General features: G+C 42.0%; 1 protein-coding gene and 1 pseudogene across 1 annotated transcript; one reads left to right on the top strand and one right to left on the bottom strand.

Moving 5' to 3' along the window:
- Positions 1–1,194: 1,194 nt before the first annotated feature.
- Positions 1,195–11,789, bottom strand: LOC120060313 (annotated as a pseudogene).
- Positions 11,790–17,485: 5,696 nt separating this feature from the next.
- On the top strand, positions 17,486–21,855 carry LOC120059886 (neuroglobin-1). Its single transcript, XM_039008954.1, has 5 exons — positions 17,486–17,743; positions 17,840–18,077; positions 18,639–18,747; positions 18,938–19,057; positions 19,214–21,855. Exons 2-5 carry the CDS (start codon positions 17,980–17,982, stop codon positions 19,364–19,366), a joined length of 480 nt encoding a protein of 159 aa, XP_038864882.1. The 5' UTR covers positions 17,486–17,743; positions 17,840–17,979; the 3' UTR covers positions 19,367–21,855.
- The last annotated feature ends 251 nt before the right edge of the window (positions 21,856–22,106 follow it).

The raw sequence follows: 22,106 nt of genomic DNA on the forward strand, positions 1-22,106 counted from the left end.
AAGCGTTTATATATACGCTTTCTTCGGGGTGTCTGACCTGAAATGCAGTCTTATTTGGCTACCTTTGAGCATGTAGAGTAGTTAGAAGCACTGCAACTAGTCAGGTATTTAGAGAACTTTGGTGCTTACTGTGGTCCTGGAGTGCACTGTAAAGTACAGTGGAATATTTGGAGAGAAAATAAGTTGCAGGAATGCAACCTTCAGTCATAGCTCTGAATGCCTGCAACTCATTCTATCTGGAAATATATTTCCAGTACATCATACTGTAGGACAGGTGAACAAGATATTTCCCTCACAAGACTTAAGCAATATATCATTGAAGTTAAGTAAACAGAAACTTTCCCCCTCATACTTTGCACATAACACTTTAACTGCCGATGCTGTAGCTGAGAACTGTTGCTTGGATGTTGTCTACAGAGTTGTACATATTCATCAATGTTAAAGGAGGTGACCAATTTGCCACAACTCAGGGGGCAAGTAAAGCACAGAGGGTGAGATGGTAGTGTTCTCACTGAGTATGTCTTGCATTTGATATATGAATACTATTGTATGTATGACGTTGATGCCTATGTTTTGAAAGTGCAGCCTTAGTAGATGTGGCCTTGTGTAGAAGGGCCAGTTGAATTGAATCAAAGTGAGTGCTTTGTGTTTCTGACTGTTGGTAAAGTCTGTGTTATTTATGTCGTCTACAGTGGAGCACTAAATGGTCATTGTTCAATCAACCGTGGCAAGACTACATGACCCTCTCCAAATTAAAATGTAGCTTTGGCTTGTTGCTGTATTCAGCAACCAGTCATCATTTCAATATCCCTCTAGTACTATATCATCCACAGACTGATACATACAGCCTAAGAAGCATGTCAGGTATATCAAAGACCTTAAACCCATAACTCTTTCAGTTGTGCGGATATAGCTCTAGGTCCAAGGCACACACATAATGCTTATTAATACTGTTTGGAATTTTCTTGTGAACTGTACAAATATTTAAATCTCAGATCCTGATTATTTTGAATGCTGGTGCAATTTGTACAAAATGAACTTCGCTGTATAACTGCTCTAATGCAATGCATTAGCCTATTCAACAATAGCCGCTATATGTTCAGTAGCAAATATGTACAATAACTACTGCTGTATATAATACTACAAAGTAAACCTGTATAAGTAAAATACTTACCAGACTGTAACTGCTTTGACTTTGCAAAAGATAACTTTATTTCTGCTGCATAATGCTCACAAAATTAAGGTGAACTGCTTGATAACTGATCATGTAAATCACATTTTATGAAAACCTGGTGCAAGTAAAATGCATGTATACATTATACATGTATGTTTCAATAAAATATTAAAAGTGTACTTGGTGTACAGGTACAGTGCCTTAAAGTATTCATACCTTGAATTATTCCACGTTACAGCCCGAGTAAAAATAAATAAAAATCTCACCTATCTACACACGAAAGGCTGAAACATGAAGACTTATTTTTAGAAATGTTAGCAAATTTATTGAAAATGAAATACAGACATATCTAATTTAAACAAGTATTCACACCCCTTTGCTATGAGCTCCAAATTGGAGTCAGGTGCATCCAATTTCCTTTGATCATCCGTGAGATGTCGCAACAACTTGATTGGGTTCTTGGTCACCTGTCTGTGTATTTTCTTTCTACCCAGAGCTGGCATTCAGACCAAACAGACAAGTAAGACCTTGGTCAGGTAGGTGACCAAGAACCCAATGAACACTGACCAAACTACAGAGTTCCTTAGCTGAGATGGGAGAACCTGCCAGAAGGACAATATCTACAGCACTTCACCAATCTGGGCTTTAAGGGAGAGAGCCAGATAGAAGCCACTCTTGAAAAAAAGAGCACATGACAGCATGTCTGGAGTTTGCAAAAAGGCACATGAAAGACAGATAAGGCAAAAGATTCTGTGGTCTGATGAGAGAAAAATGTTACCATTTGGCCTGGATGCAAAGCGCTATGTCTGGAGAAAACCAGGCAGTTCATCCCCCGACTAACACCTTTCCTACCGTGAAACATGGTGGCAGCATCATGCTATAGGGATGCTTTTCAGTGGCAGGGACTGGCAGACTGGTAAGGATAGAGGGAACAATGAATGGAGCCAAATACAAGCAAATCCTTGATGAGAACCTGCTTGAGAGTGCAAACAGACTGGGGGTGAAGACTTACATTCCAACAGGACAATGACGCCAAGGCAACGCTGGAATGGCTTCTGAACAAGAAAGTGAAAGTCCTTGAGTGGCCCAGCCAAAGCTCAGACTTGAATCCCATTGAAAATCTGTGGAAAGACTTGAAGATTGCTGTTCACCGCCCCTCCCCATCTAACAGAACTTGAGAAAATTAGCAAGAATGGAAGAAAAATCCCCAAAACTGCAAAGTTGATACAGACATATCCAAGACGACTCAAAGATGTAATCAAAGTATTGACTCAGGGGTGTGAATATTTAAGTAAATTAAATATTTATGCATTTCATTCTCAATACATTTGCAAAAAAATGTAAATGCATGTATTCTGAAACAAATTCTGTCAAATATTCCAATAGATTGTGAAACTGTGTTACAGAATGATGCTTGGAAGTTCCCAAAATCATCAACACACAAAGACAGACATGCAGGTATAGCAATGTTCATGTAATAACAGAGCATAATATATAACTTTATTAATTTACACTTTTACATTCCATTCACAAAGTCAGTGGCATATCATCTTTGGAGTCCCGTCAAACTGCCACTGCAGGACCAGTGTACGTGTCACTCGCTTGCAAACGCCATGATCTGCTCCTGGAGAGACAAAGAACGAGATCAACAGATCAACTCACAAATCTAAAACATCCATTTCCATCCATCCATCCATACTTATCCATCTGCGTATAGCACTAGCAAGTGTTACTAAATCCAATGACTAGCATCTTTCCTGTCTGCATAAAAAGTGGCACAACAAACCTCTGTATCTGTAAACTGGGAAACTGAACATTTAACATGGAAAAATGTCAAGCATAACTTTGGGTCTCCAGGGGGGAAATGCCTTTACAACCAGTTACGGTTGCTTTGGTCTGAATCACTTAGTATGAAATAAAGCCATTTCACATGAGCGGTCTGTAATAAAAGGGGTGTGAAAACACAAGTCAATACCGCCGTAACGCAGCCCCGGGGCCAGCCCTGCACCCCACCCACACACTTTCGGTAACGCTAAATTTGGGGCTAAACTTAGCTGCCGTAGTAGTAGGTTCTCGACCATGGAAATTATAGGCAGTGCTGAAGTAAAAAGCCATGTAATCAGAAGAGGGTGGGGTGGGGTCATGGGCAAAGCCAAGGTTGGGATTACTGCTGAGAGATGACCCAACCTTGGGGGTTCAAGAAGAGATCAATTCTACTTGAACAAGTGTTGTGTGATTGAAGAGTTGGGGGTTCACTTTAGTAAAGAGAAAGCATACTTTTATGGCTGGTAGTGTGTTGGTGGCTTGCAGACCGAAGGTGCGTAAGAGAACCACATGGGCAGCGTTAGTTGAGTAGAGTCGTTTCATCAGGTCGATGGCGGCCATCATGGGCAGGTTGTGTCGCTGCCGTTCCGCCTCATATTCCAACAGATGCTGCATGGCCCCTGCACAACGCAACACAGAGTAGAGCAAAACACCAGGGGTTACATGGCCCCTGCACAACACAACACAGCGTAGAGCAAAACACCAGGGGTTACATGGCCCCTGCACAACGCAACACAGAGTAGAGCAAAACACCAGGGGTTACATGGCCCCTGCACAACGCAACACAGAGTAGAGCAAAACACCAGGGGTTACATGGCCCCTGCACAACGCAACACAGAGTAGAGCAAAACACCAGGGGTTACATGGCCCCTGCACAACACAACACAGAGTAGAGCAAAACACCATGGGTTACATGGCCCCTGCACAATGCAGCACAGAGTAGAGCAAAACACCATGGGTTACATGGCCCCTGCACAACGCAGCACAGAGTAAAGCAAAACACCAGGGGTTACATATCATGGAGTAAAGAGTTTCATATTCTGGACCTGTGAACATTTTATTTAAATTTTTGTTGCATTCAGTCAATACATTGGAGCTATTCTGACTTCAAAATAAAACAAATAAAAGATTCACATAACAGGATTTCCATTTCTATGAAAAAGCAATGTACATACAGTCCTTGGCAGAATGGGAGATAAAAAAAAAAAAATAAACTTGAGGAAAGCCGGTTCTTTTTATAATCAAGAACAGCAAGCGTCCTAGCCTGGGTTATGGGAAAAAGCTTATGAGAAACCACTGGCTATGTCTGCTGTGTTTTGTGTCCGTTTAGTATAGTCACTAACCCAGATCCTTCCCGTTAAAGGCCGCCTGGCTCAGGACCTGAGTGAGACAGGCCACATCCCCAAAGCCCAGGTTGGCTCCTTGGCCAGCTAGAGGGTGGACGCGGTGTGCTGCATCCCTGCAAAGAAAACTAAAGACCCCCGCCATGTAAACCTAGTCACTACATCTACAGGGTAGGACCTAGTCCCTACGTCTCCGGGGTAGGACCTAGTCCCTACGTCTCCGGGGTAGGACCTAGTCCCTACGTCTCCGGGGTAGGACCTAGTCCCTACGTTTCCGGGGTAGGACCTAGTCCCTACGTTTCCGGGGTAGGACCTAGTCACTACGTCTACGGGGTAGGACCAGAGCAAGCATTCCCTTCAAATAGACAGAAATACCAATGATTGAGTTGAGGAATTAACCAACAATTATTTTAGATGCAGTCGATAATGATTTTTTTAATGACCCTTTTATACCTTTACAGAATAAGGGCATATAAACCTTCCATTTACAAGATTCCAAGTGAAATATAAGTCACGGTTTTCCAAGGCTGTGAAGGATGTGAAGTTCAATAACTCAATGTCCCACAGGGATGAGTGTTGACTTACCCGATGAGGGCCACCCCGTGCCTGATGTACTCTGATGCGTGGCCCATGCCCAGGAGGAACATGACCCGGCTTTTTGGGCCGATCCGTGCCACTCCACTGGCAGACAGAGACGACACAGATAGAGGGAGACAGAGAGAGACACGAAGACACAAAGGGAGAGAGGAAGAGAGAGGGAGAGAGAAATGGAGGGAGAGATCAAGGCAGAAAGGAAGAGGCAGAGAAAGACAGAGGCAGAAACAGAGGGTAGAGGAATAGACCGACAGAGAAGGGGGCGGTACAGAAAAGATAGAGAGGGGTGTGGTAGACAATTAGAGAGAAGAAGTTAACAAAGATGCAAACTAGAGCAGAAATGCAGAGTGGGTGTACTTTTCCTTTCTAACAAAATGGTTTGGCGGCATTACAGGAGCCTTGCTAATTAAAAGAAGAAGCTGGTCAGGCCATGCAGTTGAATTAGCTTAGTTTGAAAACCATTCCATGCAGTAATGACCAACACCGGCAGACCACAGGTTTAATTAGCGAACCAGGCCTGAAAGCAAGCATGACTGAACCGTGGTGACCCCATTGGCAGGACCAGTAAAAATAGCCGGCTTGGGAAAGCAACTTTAGGCCGGCAACGTTGGCATTGTCTACATGTATGATGTAGCGTAGACAAAGAACAGTGACAAGTGCACCCATTGGTATTGGCTAACTGGTTCATTGGTGCACTTACAGTGTGCATATGTTGGTATTTTAACAAGAGCATTTCCATTCATAAATGTTCTTTTCATATCACATATGGATGTATCAGATATCCATTTCTTTCTCTGCTGTATTTTGGCACTTGTTCCTCATTGTCATTAGCTGATTTGGTGGGGTCAGGCCTGACTCACAAAGGCAGAGTTGATGGTGTCCACAAAGCTCTTCTCATCTAGCTGCAGTAGCTCCTTAGCAAGGCGGTGGCTGGTCGACCACACCAAAGAGCTCTCTGTGTCCGACAACTACAGCCAAAGGAGAGAAGGGGGATGTCAGATTAAAAGAAGGAACAGCAAAAAGCTAATTTGCATTTTGAACATACACACTTACCGGTAACATTGCTATGGGTCCTGTTGGAAGGAACCTCTGCCACGCAACATTGTTCTCTGTTGGCTGTATAAGAAGGGCATATGATCGGCTATGAAAAGCAAACTGACATTTACTCCTGAGGTGCTGACCTGTTGCACCCTCGACATCCACTGTGATTATTATTATTTGACCCTGCTGGTCACTTATGAACATCTTGGCCATGTTCTGTTATAATCTCCACCCGGCACAGCCAGAAGAGGATTGGCCACCCCTCATAGCCTGGTTCCTCTCTCGGTTTCTTCCTAGGTTCTGGCCTTTCTAGGGAGTTTTTCCTAACCGCCGTGCTTCTACACCTGCATTGCTTGCTGTTTGGGGTTTTAGGCTGGGTTTCTGTACAGCACTTTGAGATATCAGCTGATGTAAGAAGGGCTTTATAAATACATTTGATAAATACTGTAAAACATGAAAATAATGAGTATCTCCTCTAGGTGTTATTATATGGTAAAACAGGGTGTGTTGGTGAAATTGACAGGTTGTAAGATGTACATCTCACTTCGGACAGATGCAGGACAGCCACAACAGCTGATTGGTCGTAATTCCACTTGACCGTGGGTATCCCCTCCTCACCATCGAATTTGGCCCATCTGCTCCAATCTGAAAAACAGCCAATCACAGTGGTTATAGCCTAGAGCATCATGGTCAAATGCTAAAAAACAATAACATTCACAATATTCATAAAATAAAAGAGTTACTACTCAGCTGTTGGACTGACCAGTAGTTTGGTTTGAAACGTCTGTCCATTGGCCAGGGTGACCTGAACCCAGGGGATGGATTCAGCTACCTGGTGGGACTTGGGCCAAGTGTACATCACCACCTTGGTTTTGTACTGGACCTTCACCTGATCTGACAGACAAAACACAGAGAAAAAGCTGGTCAAAAGCAGAGCCTGGGTTCGCCACAGAGAATTGTTTTAGGTCAAATGCGTACCCCTATTTTCATGAAACAAGAAAGGGACCAGCATTGGTCACACTAATTAAGGCTTTGCTACTTGTTTCCTCCAAAAAGGAAAAAAGAGAGTAAGGTTTGGCTGTAAGTGACTAAAGCGGTGCAGGATCTACAAACCACCTCGTAAAACACCACTGGTTTCCCTCTCTGGCAGGGACCAGTTGCCGAGGCTCACATTGACAATCTTCTAAATGGTCTTGGCTTGCCGCATAGGATTGACTAATAGTGTTTATCTACAAGCAGACCATGCCACACTTTCCGCTTGCTGCCAGCATGCTGGGGTTGCACTAAAAACTCCTACTTTCTTGGAATATCAGTAGCCAGTCACCCCGAACAAGAAAGGATCTGGAATTACACTTGGCTTTGCCCCCTTGAAGAGGTTCCCATCCGCAGATTGACTACTAGTCTTGAACACGAGTGACAAATATTGGCTTGCAGTGATTGGAGAGCAGAGTTACTACAAACCAGCTGGCCCAGTGCATGCTTTTCATGTACTTCCTCAGAAGCAGAGAAACATCATGAACAAAGGAAGAAAAAAGAAAGTAGAGGACCAACGTGATGCACGTAAGGAAAATCTGTTTAGTGCAAAATGTTAAAAAGGCTGTTTATAAATATGTAGTTTTACAGTCGATCACACGGCAGTGCTCAAGTTTCATTTGTGAACCTCAAAAAAGTCAGCAACAATACAACGTCAGCACTTTAGCATCCTCATGGTGTGGAAGCACATGTCAATATTAAATAGGTCACTGGACCACTGCACGTTGCACGTGTCTTCCCATGGCACTGGGTCTATGGAGTGCTTTAACTGGCACACAGGGAATATGGCACTTGATTGAAATAGCAGGAAAAACCTGGATGTGTCCAAGAGCTGCACTGGTCTTTAAAAACAGACACTGGGGAAAGTACAAATAAATAAAACACAGGGACAGGATGGAACAAATGTGGTGACATTACATGAGCTGCCAGACCCAGTGCTCATTAACAGGATGTCAATGGAATCAAGAGGTCTTCTAAGGAGAGAGTCACATCACTGCTGGTGCATAGAGAGGGTTTCATGTGAAAATCATCAATGCAACTGGACTGTACATGAAGCTGCTTTTCTTACCAGAGAGATTCTCCAGCTGTTTTGTTAGGGCTGCCACAATGATGTCGTTCTCCACAATGTATGCCATCTCGTCCTGCAGGTTCTCCTTATCGAATGTAATCAGGGCATCTGAGCAGGCATCCCAAACCTAAATGAGAGACCAATTATCCCTGTGGTCTACAACTCTATCTTTAAATGCAACCCCTTTCCCTATATTTAGCCGGCCAAAGAAGCACAGCCTCATTGAACTGAACACATCAAAGTTGTTCATCTGCAGCCAGAACTTGGCAGCCACTACTTCAAGTACCAAACTAAGTTTTAGGAAGGTCACCAACACCCTTCTGGTTCTATGGTTGACTTGGTTCTATGGAAGTTTACTGAAGCACGATGAAAGGTCATTAGTGATGTCGATTTATGGCAATATTTTTGGCCCAACAAATAAGTAGGCTACAGTAACACATTAGTTAACATTACTGAGCAAGTAAATATTTGTTCATGTATCCCAAAACAGTTGAGTCAGAACGAAAACATAATTGTGGCTCATATCGAGTTTGAGACTGTCTGAGATGGTTTCTGAAACGGTTCATGCAACGCAAAAAAGTGATTATGCTTATGTTGGACTGATGGCTTGCTACCAAGGTGACAGACCTTATCTTTCAGAAGTAACACAGCTCAACTACTTTTTTCCAACATAAAGTAGTGGGTTTTACTCTACAGAAAACCACTAATGGTGGTGGGTTTGCAACTTGTGACAAGTGGTTGGCTGCTTGAAAGATTTAATGAAACCAAACCGCAAGTAGTTTTTAAGTTGGAGAAAAATAATACTTCTGTTGATAAGAAATTTGTTGCTATGTACTTATTGTCCTCTTTGCTAGGAGAAATCCCCAAACGGGAGCTTTAAAACCTGTTTATCTTTCCATCCTAACACTCAGACAAGGGAGAGACCATTGGAAATGGCTTACTAATGACTCATAGGGAAACCTTTCCTTGCTCAAAACCCTATTTCAGGTTATATTTCCTTTTTAAGGCAGTAGTTAACTTTTTGGGATAGTGAAGATCTTTTTTTAGGTTAACCTCAACGCACTGCTCCTCTATCCTTGTAATATGCATCAGCAAACAAACAAGCAGAAAAAGGAGCAGAGCAGTTAAGGTATTATGGGAGAGGTATATCACCACAATCACCATATGGCATTTTATGATGACATCCTTGGCCATGAGTGAAACCCTGTGGTTTGGTCTTTGATACAAACTGACCACATCTTACAGAAGGGACTCAGCCTGTGCCCAAAGCTGTAAAACAGGGTCACTTTGCTGCTGACATCCATACATCCCGTCATCTTTCATCTCCTGGCTCCTGTTTGTCACATGAATCTTTATAATTAGTAGACACAGAGAATGAGTGCCTAGTCAAAGCTGCCAAATAGATTTATTCTTCCTATTAAATGTGCTCCTAATAAATAAACACTCTGCCACTGTGGCCAGAAGAAAAACCAAACCTTTCACCAAGCCAGGGAGTTTTGGTCATCTTTTTAAATGTACCTCCTCCTGTCTTTTGGGTTTGCGAGTACCCTTGCATTTGCATGGCCTATGAGGATGTATAAATTAGGCAGAGGAATGAACGAAATGCGTGTTTTAAACCACTATTGGGTTTGCCTTTTTGTTGTGAACAACTACATTCCTGAGGAAAATGGCATTGTACAGCACGTTCAGCAAAGTACATGATTGAGTGGAGGTTAAATGGCAGTGGAGATGACATTTTCCTGAAATTCTATAGCCAAACAAGTTACTGACGCAAGGAGAAGGAAAATAAGTATATAGTGGTGTAACTAACGATCTACATAAAAGGGTTTTTCAAAAAAAAAAAAAATACCTTTAGTGCTTGTGGTAGAGTGGAGTTTCCAAAAACTGACCTGCATCTTCTGATAGGGCTTACATCTCATGTTCATAATGTGATCCCATGCTCCAACACCTGAAAGGCACACACACACTCTTTTATATAATACAAGATGCTCATCTATAAAATGTAGGAATGTTATGTATGAGGCATACAAGCCCCATAATGACTTGTTAAAGGAATTTGATCAAATGAGATATGAAGTGGGCAAAGTCAATTTAACTGGGCATGACATAGCGATGGGTATCCAAATCACTACTTTCACTTCCTTATTGACATGCAGTTCATCATTAGTGAGTCAAGTAAAACCCAAGGAGACATGAATAATAGTTTAGAGGATCCCATCAATGACTGATGTAGACTAAAGGCCAGATATGATCCCTGCTAAGCATGTGTGACTAGACAGAATGGGACTGATCCCTAACCGACTTCCTGACAACCTTTTCTACTGAGCCACACTACAAATAGGCTTAATCAGACAGCAAGCTGGCCACCTAAACAAGAGCTCTGTTGTCATTGGATAAGATATGCTGTCCATTTTAACTGGATAAACCAACCCTGAAAATAATATTGACTACCAAACTGGATATAAACAACTATTAACTCCTACTGTTCTTTATGAACCTCATACTATTGTAGCCATGTGTATCTGCTGGCAGAGAGGTTTCCTCAATTTTTCTGATGCTATTAGCTGCCAATGGAAAACAGAGCTGCTAATGCCATTAGAGAGATTACTTTCTCAGGGAACATGATAATAGTGTTTTGTAATATGGTTGTGTACCACTGAGGAGGGTGGCAGAGCCCGGGCTGATGGAGCTGACTCTGGTACTGTAGGCGTCTGGGACCTTGTCCATCACTTTTTTTTTGCCTGCCTCAAGCAGCAGAATCTTCTTCCCCTCCAAGTTTGGATCCGTGCCTGTCAAAAATAATGAGGATCTATGAAATTGATTGATGCTGCGTCCAAAATGATAAACAGACAGAATATCTAATGATATGATGTTCAGAGCAGTGAAGCATTGTTATAGCCTACATTTTGGCACCACTTGTGGTTTTAAAGAGAACAAGAAATTAAAAAGTTCCTCTCCATGTTTGTTTTAATTATACCTTACTTAAGCAACATAGAACTAAAACAAATACTGTATGCTGTAAATCAGCATCAAAATGATGGCTCCTCCTTTAAAGGGGTTTCCACTAAATTCTATAGCCACAAAATCCGATTACACAGCCACAAAATCCGATTACTCTGCCACAAAATCAGATGACACAGCCACAAAATCAGATGACACTGCGACAAAGTTAAAAATTGGCAAAAAAATGTGCTTCATCAAAGGTTAGGGTTCGGTTTAAGGTTAGCAGTGTGGTTAAGATTTAGTTTAAAACGGTATTTTATGTAGATAAATTGTAGACATGGGCGGGGTTTATGATGTTGTGGCTATAGAAAGAAGTTTAGAGGGGGCAACTATAGGGGCAGATTGGACTGCGTCTCTTGGCAGCTTCAGGAGATCACCTCGACTCACCTAAAGACCAAGCCATAGCGGTCCCAACCATTCCTCCTCCAGATATGACATCATAAAGCTCATTTTCATGTTCCCCATGCTCTGCTGCACACGCGAGTCCCCTGCAAATGATTCTTGCTCCTGAAAAACGAATCACAGCAACACACCGCCGCCCAATTCCATTTACAGCCAGCGTTGCTTTAGTGAGACTATGCATCTTTAAAACAACGTAACGTGGGACTCGTCTAACCCTGAAACAACTCCAACTGTATTGTCGGGATGTTCTTAATCAGGACTAAACTCGCCTTGCATATGTCCTAATCGCAGCGGTGGCCATTCTATAATCCAGCCATGTTGTATATTTATATATATGTAACAGAGGCAGGTACTTCCTGTACTGCTTAACCAATCACAACAAGGAACCGCACTAGTTTTATTCACAAGTTATCTGCACTTTGGTGCTATTCATATTAAAACATAATTCAAAACCGAATTCAGAAGGACAATGTACAAGAGATACAGTTAACACGCCGCTTGAATTAAAAATGTGTTCCTAAAATGTATGAACGTGATTCCTCAAGCGTTTACTTCAGCCAATCAAACGTTAGAGGGCTGCAGGGGGTGGAGTCAAATGTCTTGGTTTTGCTAAACATTATCCAGTAATTCTAAATTTATAACATTGTAACAGTGTGTGTGGATATATGACGTCAATATATAACTGTCTTTACTGTGAAGCAGGAAGAGGGGGATAAGAATGTTGCGCTGGAATACATCTGCGGTAGTTCTATCGTGCACGAGCATCAGGTTATTTTCTAATATCTATTTTTCAACATTCCACTATATTTTCATCTCATAATTGATTGTAGTTATGCATTGTGAAACAATACTATTTTTCTGCCCTAAAACAGTAGTTTAGCATGTACTATTTTAACACCATAGACATAAGAATACATTTGCTAATGTTAGGAGAAGCAGTTTGGTTGCTAGGGCAACCCTTGCGCAGGCTCACATCATGTGCTGCTGGAGTTTTGATAACTTTTCCTGATATTTGTCAGTTCTGTGGAAAATAAAAATAGCTGGGTTTTTCTCACTGTGAGAGGTGTTTCTTGAAGAGGTGTTTTTGGAATATAATCAAAATGTCTTCCTTTTTCTTCTTTCCATAGCTGTCTGGTGAGTGTTGGGTTCAGGAGGACACACTGCTGCTAGGATGCAGGAGCAGAGGAACATTGTAGATCATCAGGCTTTCCTGGAGGATGGCCTGAGATCAGAGGTGCTGCTCCAACACCAGCAGCAAGCAATGAAGGAGGCCCACAAGCAGCAGCTGCAGGAGACATAGAGGAGACAGAGAGAGGGCCTGGAGAGAAGGATCCAGCAGAACTCTATGCTGTCAGCAGGCGTCGACAGGTGGTCTAGTACTCCAGGACCTCTCAACAGGTCAGACAATCGTAGAGGTCTATCAAATCCTCTGCAGCCTGGGCATCCGTCACAACTGTTACACAGAGAGGATCACAGCAACTTCAGCATCAAGGCCAACAGAAACAGAGCAGCACCAACTAAGTAAAGAGGAGAAAGAGGAGGCGGAGTGTCAGAGGAAGTTCCGTGCTGTTCCTGTGCTTGTCCATGTGTTTTTGCACCTCTATGATGAGATGATGCAGGTGCGACAGAGGGAGAGGAAGGAAGGCCATGAACAGAGGAAGGACTTCCTGCTCTCCATGCAGATGCCCTTCAGCTTCCTGGAGAGAGATGAGAAGAAGAGAGAGAAGCTGATGGAAATGATAAGCACGGTGACACAGACTCAAAAACCCAAGGCCACCAATGTCAGGAAACCAATACCTAAAGCAATCAAAGACCCTGTAGTCTCTGAGCATTTGAAAGGTGAGTTGCCTAAAAAAATATCTCTTGAGATGTTGCTAAGGTACAGGAAATGGTGTTATAAATGTATTATTATCCTCTCTAAATCTAGTTTTTTTTCTCACTGAATTCTGCAGAGGAGCTGCGCAGGACGATATGCATCCAGCCGAGGGCCCAGGAGAACTTGAGGAAGTCCACAGCACCTATAGAGAACCAAACTCATACTGAGAACCCTGAACCTCACAGCTCCCAGCACACTAAGAAGGAGGTCCTGGCCTTCCTGGATCAGACCACCTCCCAGGTCCCTGACCTTGATAGGCTGCACAAGGCTTTCCACAGGGAAGCCTTGAGGAGGGCCAAGAGGAAAGATGTGACCTTCCACCTGCGGACATCAACCCTGCCCTCAAGAACAAGCAGGAGCAGCTCTGAAAAAGAACAAGTGAGCTTACTGTAGCACTCTGCAAATATAACTTAGTTCAGTATAGAAATGATATGTTTGTTGCTTTGGTTTGTTTCCTCGTGTTATTTTTGTTCTCAGGAATCCACAGTCAGTGCCTTTTTGAAGAGAAGCAATTATTTTGGTGGTTTAACATCGCTGTCTACAGATACGCTTCCCACCTACATTACAGATGCAGCAAGGAAACGCTGTATGGCAATTAGGTAAGAGGGAACTGTGAACTTCACTATCAGATGTGTCTCTTTCATTCGCACAGATCACAGTAAAGATGAGTATTACTCTCTCTGTCCTATGGTCCATCAGAAGGTCTGTGGAGCAGAGGGAGAGCACGGAGCAGGAGAGTGCAGAGTTTATGAGGAAACACAGGATGAGGTCTCAGGCCATGAAGAAGACAGTGGCTGTCCGTGCCAAGGTCATGGACCCTCACAGCAGCCTGAAAGAGGTGTACCATGAGAAGCTGAAACAGCACCGGTGAGTACATGGAAATTCCTTAGATGAATACTAAAAAGAACAGACTGATTAAAGAGTTGTACTGTATTTATTTACCTAATGTGTCTGTGGCTCTGTACTTGTAGGGAGTCTGAGCAACAAAGGATGAAAGAGTATAAGAAGGAGCTACAGGATATGAAGACCAGAGTCACTGACCGTCCTTACCTGTTTGAACAGGTGTCACAGGTAAACTTATGGGCTTGCAATGACCTGGAAACTACATTTATGGAATTGCAAACACTTGAGAAGAGCCTTTGAACTGTTAACTGCCCCTTTTCTATTCCATTGCTTTTGATGTAATTGCTCTAGAAAAACGCCAAGGCTGACGCAGATGCAGAGGGAAGCTGGTTTGAATGAGAGTTTGAAATGACACCGATCTTTAAATCTGATGACGATTGTGATGACCGAAGTATTGAGAGTAACATGGAGAAAAGGTACCTACAATGACAACAAGGGTGTGTAGCAGAGTGTCTACCCACTAACTGTTAGTTGTATTCATACAATATGTAATACCACTAGGAATACCACTGCAGCTGGAACTCCAAGGACGCCATGTGGTTTGGTAATTTATACAATGTTGCATTACATAATACAGGGAGACTGTCATAAAGTATTTAGTGAAGAGATGACAAATACTGCAGCCAAGCAAAACGTTGATGTAATTACAATATAGACATTTTCTAACCCGACATGTCTGATTTAGGGATGGAAACATAGACGTCTGGGAGAAAATTGAAGAGGTAGAGGAAGAGAGCGTGAAAACCAGAGTGGAAATAAATGTATGATCAAAAAGGTCGACCCGGCATGGAACTCCATATAGCCATTTTGTTTCAAAGAGCACTATGTTCTAAAATAATTCTAGTCTAATTTAACTATGTTGACCCAGTCTTTGACTGTCTGTCATGTTTGTTATGGATTATGACCTTTCTAAACAGGGACATGTGGCCTCTGGAGCTTTTAAATTGATATTAGCTGGAGCAAATGTGAGAAAATGAATAAAGGTTTATATAACTATATATTTATAAGTAATTTTGAATTTTACAATGGCAGGGTATTATGGAATATTAATATTTCAACCTTATTAAAACTGACTATCAAAGGCTTATTTGGTTTTATACAATTTTGCCGGGATACGCGTGGCATTACAAAGGAGAACAGATACTTAGTAACCAGATGGAAAAAAAGAGTTTAAAAACAAAACATAGGCCTACAGTACAATACTACAGATTCTGAATGGTCCTGGTGTAGTTAGTATGTCATCCCTCACTGATAAATCAAAGTGCTGACAGTGATCTAAGGGATATTATAGTACGATATTAAATCTGTCATGCAAGGCCATAAATATTTTGCCAATGGACAGGTCCTATAAGGACAGGAAACGTCAGAAATTGACATTTCTCTGATGCTTTGGTTAAGGTCTCTGGCTATTTCAAGAGCCACAGTGCCAGTTAAGTATATAGGTCTAGACATTCATCTGCCATCACAAAAGTTATGTCAGTGCACTTTCCACGTCAAATGGGGTTTAATACTGGCCTCCACTGTGAGCTGAAGCAGTTTACAGCCAAGTATTTATGGGATTTTGCTAACCAGATGGAAATATCTGAATATGTATGTACATTACTGGATATCATTTTTTAAGTTGGCTGATGAAAAACACTCAAAGAAGCTGACAGCAGATCCCTACACACTGTAGCTGGCAGCCGGCCACCATTCCAAAGGCTAACAGCTATCCGGAATCCTAGGGACAACTCTACCCTAAACCCTAACCAAAACCTTAATCCCTACCCTAACCTTGACCCTTACCATAACCATTTTACATTGCAACTTCAATGGGGTAGTGACGTCCCAAGGATCCCGGATAGCAAGGACCCATTCCAGAGCCATACCTTGTTGTCTCCATGGAGACCAGCTTATATGGTCATTTGGAGGGTTTCATCACAGAACCGTGATGTGAAGTCCCACCTCAAATGTTTGGCTGTATTCGGATTAAGATGGCTATGGAAGTCATTGAGTGACCTTAAATGGTCTTTTACACTGTACAGTAGGCCTGAAATCCCATCAATCAAACCAGCTGTAATCCCATCAATCAGCTGAAATCCCATCAATCAAACCAGGTTCACATCGGTTGGAGATGCTTGAATGACAGATACAGTCACCTCCAAGAGAGCTCAAGCATCACATGACAGAGGTTCAAGGGCTCCAGTGAGGTTGTCATGGAAACCATGTTTCCCCTCTTTACACCCCCCAGTGGTCCAGCAGGAGACTGCTTTGTACCATCTTGGGTATTCCATACAGAAGTTACTATAAACACAGAGAATGCCATGGCGAACAGCATAAGATCATATGGAATACAACACTATCACCTCTCTAGCCCAGAGAATAGTAGGGCAAGGCTGTTTAATTACATCCTAACTTTAAAGGTGTGGGCAAAAACCTATGTAATGAAACGGTTGAGCAAGCATTCCAATAAAACAGGCAATAGCATGGCTGAGAAAAAACCCATCTCTTATGTGGGGTAATGACATGCTGTAAGTTTGGCCACCAGACTTGGTCATCTGAGTGTCTGAGAAGACGCCTCTCCAAGCAGTTAAACAATAACCATGTACTTTTGCAAAGGTGGAGCCCTCAAGTCTGTTATTACTTCAGCTACAATATAAAAATTCCCACACATTTCATTATTCAAGTGCTCCAGATTAAGTGTTTGTGGTTGAAGCACTACAGAGTTTCATTCAGTGTAGTTTTGGGGCATAAAACTATCTGATGTTAGAAAGATTCATAGCAAGGTTAAAGAACAACTCTAAAATGTTAATTTTGGCCCCCAATTGGGGTCTGACATTCCCCATTATGCAACATCATGCTTATGATTAACTGTTTACTTATCCTGCATTAGTTCATTGCCCTCTAACCTTATATGAGGTGAACAGTGGGAGGAGCTATAGGAGGGTGGGCTCATTGCAATGGCTGGAATGGAATGAATGTAATGGTATCAATCACATCAAACATATGGAAACCACATGTTTGACTCCATTCCATGCCACTACAATGAGCCTGTCCTCCTATAGCTCCTCTCACCCTCCTCTGGAGGTGACAGTGCAAGTCAAGGTGTGCCCTATATGTGTTTGTTTATTTATGGGGAGGTTGATGTTTTTGACAGCCCTTGGTTCACCTGCAGGAGGAGCTGTAGCTCATCACATACTCAACAGATAAAAAGAGAGAAATCTTTCCTTCTTTAGTGGGGTGAACAAATCCACAGCGCTGGAGAGAGAGCATAGCGGTAGAGAGAAAGGGGGAGGGACAGAGACAGCAGTCAGTGTGACAGATAAGAGCGGCGGATGACTTGTCTCTCTCTGAATGCACCGTGAGCAAGAGAGCAAGTAAGTGCACAAGGGTGCCTGCCAAAGCAGCTCTGCACACACACACACAAATACACACACACACACAGACTCCACAGCCTGGCACAGACAGGTAGCGTGTGAGGAGAAAAGAGTCTCACAACGAAGGTATGCTGGGATATACAACGATCATAAGTTCCTCTTTCTATTGTTTTGGTTTTTCTATGTTATGTCTTCCCTCTTGTACTTACACTTAGTTTCCAGGTGGGTCGTCAGAGGTTTCCCAAGCCGAGTCTACAACAGTGTAATGGGTTGCCCAGACCGGAGGCTTTTCCTCTGATCCTGCAAAGAGGTTGGCGTATTCCTGCAACGAGAACTAGTCCTCACATTGAGCGACCCTGGGCATGGAGAAGCTGACAGAGAAAGAGAAGGAGCTGATCCGAGTCAGCTGGGAGAGTCTTGGCAAGAACAAAGTTCCACACGGAGTCATCATGTTCTCCAGGTACAGTTCTGACCTAAAGCTTTTTATTTGAGCAGTTAGGAATGGAGGGAATAAAGGAGTTAGGAGAAGTTGCATGTGTTCCTCCATGAAGATTTCATGGTGATTCGTATATCAGCCTTTACTGTATGTGTACCTAAACAGAGTGTTTGTTGATATCTGCAGCATTTTGTTTTGTAAGAAAGTTTACTGAAATCTAACCATTCACTACAATTTGCAGTTGTATACACTGAAAATATCCCGGCATAGTGCAAACATAGTGTAAATAATATAGTCACCATAGTAAACAGTACTTGGAGAGAGAAATACACTTAACCAACACAGATACTGCATCGTACACTCCCTATACCGGGACTGGAGGCTTGACTTGTTGCTTGGCGACTGGCTGCAATAGTCTTTATTTTGGAACTGCTGCTACTAAAACAAATGCTAGAGAAGAACTGTTGCCGACAGTCCTATTTCCTTACACCAGACATTAAAATCATAACTATTGTGTGACTTACGACTACGTGTATCTACAGTATCTGCACCTACAGTACTGCATTGTGTTTTGTGTCTGTGCAGACTGTTTGAACTAGAGCCTGCACTCCTCAACCTCTTCCACTACAACACAAACTGTGGCACCACACAAGACTGCCTCTCCAGCCCTGAGTTCCTGGACCATGTCACAAAGGTAACTTTGCACAGCCCATCACTGTTAAAACTGACAGTTAAATGGCTAATTCATGGAAACAAATCCACGGAAATGTCTAACTTCTTGCTGCATGTTGGTGTATGTTCACGTTTCTTTGTTTTGTGTGTGTTTGTGTGTATGTGCGTACATTCTTGTGCGTGCTTGTGTGTGTGTGTGCTTGTGTGTCCAGGTAATGTTGGTGATCGATGCAGCAGTCAGTCACCTGGACAACCTCCATACCTTGGAGGATTTTCTGCTCAACCTGGGGAAGAAGCACCAGGCAGTCGGGGTTAACACCCAGTCCTTCGCTGTAGGACTACTGTCACTCTGATCACTCACTCTAATACATTACTGTCATACTGTGTGTACTGTACACTTTACAACTTTTAAGAAACACAACTTGCAACAATTTATCAATCTATGCCAATATTCAGAATATTTGCATGCATGTGTGTGTATGTTGCAGGTGGTGGGGGAGTCCCTTCTCTACATGTTGCAGTGCAGTCTGGGTCAGGGGTACACAGCCCCGCTGCGTCAGGCCTGGCTCAACATGTACACCATTGTAGTGGCGGCCATGAGCAGAGGATGGGCCAAGAACGGAGAACACAAGACTGACTGAAACATACGCTTGGGGTCTGCTACCAGTTGCTGTCTTATCACCCTCATGGTTGCTATGGAGTAAGGTTGTATAACTCACAGCATAAAGGTTTGATTGCTGTATATGGTGAACGAATGGCGTTATCACACTTGACACAACAAATAATGGTCGAATCACCTGGTGTTCAGAGTTAACTGTTTTTGCTGTGGATGTTGTAGCTGCCAGAGTGCTGCTATAACGTTGTGGGGATGTTATGGGTCAACCATCTTTGGTCTGCAGTTTGAGTTCCTCATATTAGAGGAAGCATAGGGTTAAATTAAGGTAATAACTGAAATTGCTTTGTAAATAATGCCTTGATGTATCTACTCAAGTAATTACAATGATTGTGGTGGTTTTTGTGATGTATCTTAGAGTCACACAATTGTCAAACACTGGCTATATTGGCTGTATTACTTGGCTGGAATGGGCAGCTACGATATGGGCCCTCTCCCAAATCAAACCAGTGATATAGAAACATTGATCACAAAAGTACAGTATGTCCAAGATTATTGTTTAGAGTGATTGTCATGATTCTATCTTTATATCTTTGAGTTAAGCTAGGTACCTGATAATGGCACATACTAATGATCTCCTTTCTCTGTGTGTGTCCATGACCTGGAGTGTAACAATCCTTAGAGGTCATCTTGATTCTTAAAGCCATTGGTATTATTAACAAACACATTACTTTTGATGATGCTCAATAGAAAATGACAAGAACTGTTCATGTATTCTAAAGCTTTTCTATGTGATCTCTATGACTGTTAGGGTGTCCATGTGCACCTTTGTCTGAAATGTGTATGTGGCACTCTCCTCTCCTCTGACAGTAGAGGTTGTAAAGCCCACGTTGCCATAAGCGTATTACCATAATATTTCAATAGGCTTCAACTGACTGTTACTTATTCTAAAATAAATGGTTATTCTCCTCTCTTGAGTTCTAGCTAATTGATGTAATGGAACTCAACAGTAGATTATTTGCTTGAGGGTCTTTGGGCTTGACTTAGTTTAGGCTCATTCAGTTTTCACTAATTGTAAATGTAAAGTGGTGTTGAACCACATACTGTATCTATATATTGTAAATACTGCTATCATATGTTGTAAACAGGCCAGAAATATAGTAGTAATCTATTTTGGCTTTTTGGACCCAGTAGGTAATTGACAAAGCCAGGATTTATTCATACATTTTTTCTTTCCCTATTTAGCTCATAGTACTGCAAAGTTAAGAGCTTTTGGAGCTTGGAGTATCTTTCTGTGGACGACCGTAAAGCATTTATTGATAAACAAATTTCACTACATCCTACCTGAAATAGTAAGCAATGATAGTTAGAGATGACAGTTAGAGATGATAGAGATGATACTTAGAGATGTGTACGTCCTTTTTGCTGCTATGAACACATTTACCTATATGTTTCTATACAGTGTGTATCAGTCGTTATCTTCCTGTACATTGAAAGTCACAATGCCAAGTTAGCTATAATACACCAAGTATTTAATAATAACACTACACTACTGTATATCCAATCTGTTGATATGTGGTGAATATTGCTTCAGTCTGAGATGACTTTTATACAATGTATTTTTGTATTTCAAGTGTTTTACGTATGTGAATGACTATATGCCATTGCGAACACAGTTTTTTCAAACTGTTACGTTAACCACAACATTTATGTAAAATCCATATATTTTTCTTTTAATTTGCAGCACAAGGCTGTTAAGCGTTTTAAGTATTGATGAGTGAGCTTTTATCCTTAAGTCATGATAAATGTAAGAGAGACATTTCTCCTCAATCAGTATAATTGCCATATTATCAATGTGTGATCCCTAAAAGGATGTCTGTTGGCATTGAATACACAACCATTTCATTACCATTTCTAAAGGAGATCTCACTTGATCTTTCCTTTCAATCACCTGTGAGCTTTATTTTCAGGCCATGGCAGCACTACTAATTCAGATTTGTTCCTCTCTCCCACTTTCCAACTAGCATAATGAGTTTCCCTTACCAGATTAACCCTTCTCCGAATCAAAAAGCATTATCAATAGAGAATCTACATTGAACGTGCTTTTTAGTTCAAGAATAAGCTTCATCTGAGTCTAGGAAACCAGACCTATGAGTTGAACACATTTTCTAATATGTCTATACATGGCACTAGGCAGATTGCTGTGTGTATTGTCTCTATTTCAAAGATCTGAGAGTAGGCCTGTTTTGTGTGTGTGTGTGAATTGCATTGGTACATTTAAATAACATGATATTCTGTTTATGAGTGTCTCAATGTCTACCTCATCAACTCAGCTGCGAACAGCAATGATTTCAACTATCCTTTAACCAAAAACACGTGACACTTAATGCAAATACATACTCCCTCAACCAAACAGCTCGTAAAATGGACCCCATCCTATACTTATGTAATGTGTTGTGTGCTTACTCAATTAATAGTAAATAAAGGTGATCTTTTGTGGACATACTACTGAAAAAAGATGACAATGTTTATTGTTTTTCTTCCACTATGTTGGTTTGTTTGTCAGTGCGATGGTAGTAATGCTGAGTTCAGGGTTTGTAATCAATCACACTATGCACAATTTCTCTCGCTCCGGTTGGCTATTCCTTGGGATTATGTAACATCAGTGTACTGGCTGGCCCCTTCCCTGTGGCTATAGAGATGAGAGGGACTTCATCTGAAAACCAGAGAGCAGAGTGAATATCATCCCACTTAATCATGCAAATGTC

Source organism: Salvelinus namaycush, chromosome 15 (genome assembly GCF_016432855.1).
Source record: "Salvelinus namaycush isolate Seneca chromosome 15, SaNama_1.0, whole genome shotgun sequence".
Taxonomy (NCBI): Eukaryota; Metazoa; Chordata; class Actinopteri; order Salmoniformes; family Salmonidae; genus Salvelinus; species Salvelinus namaycush.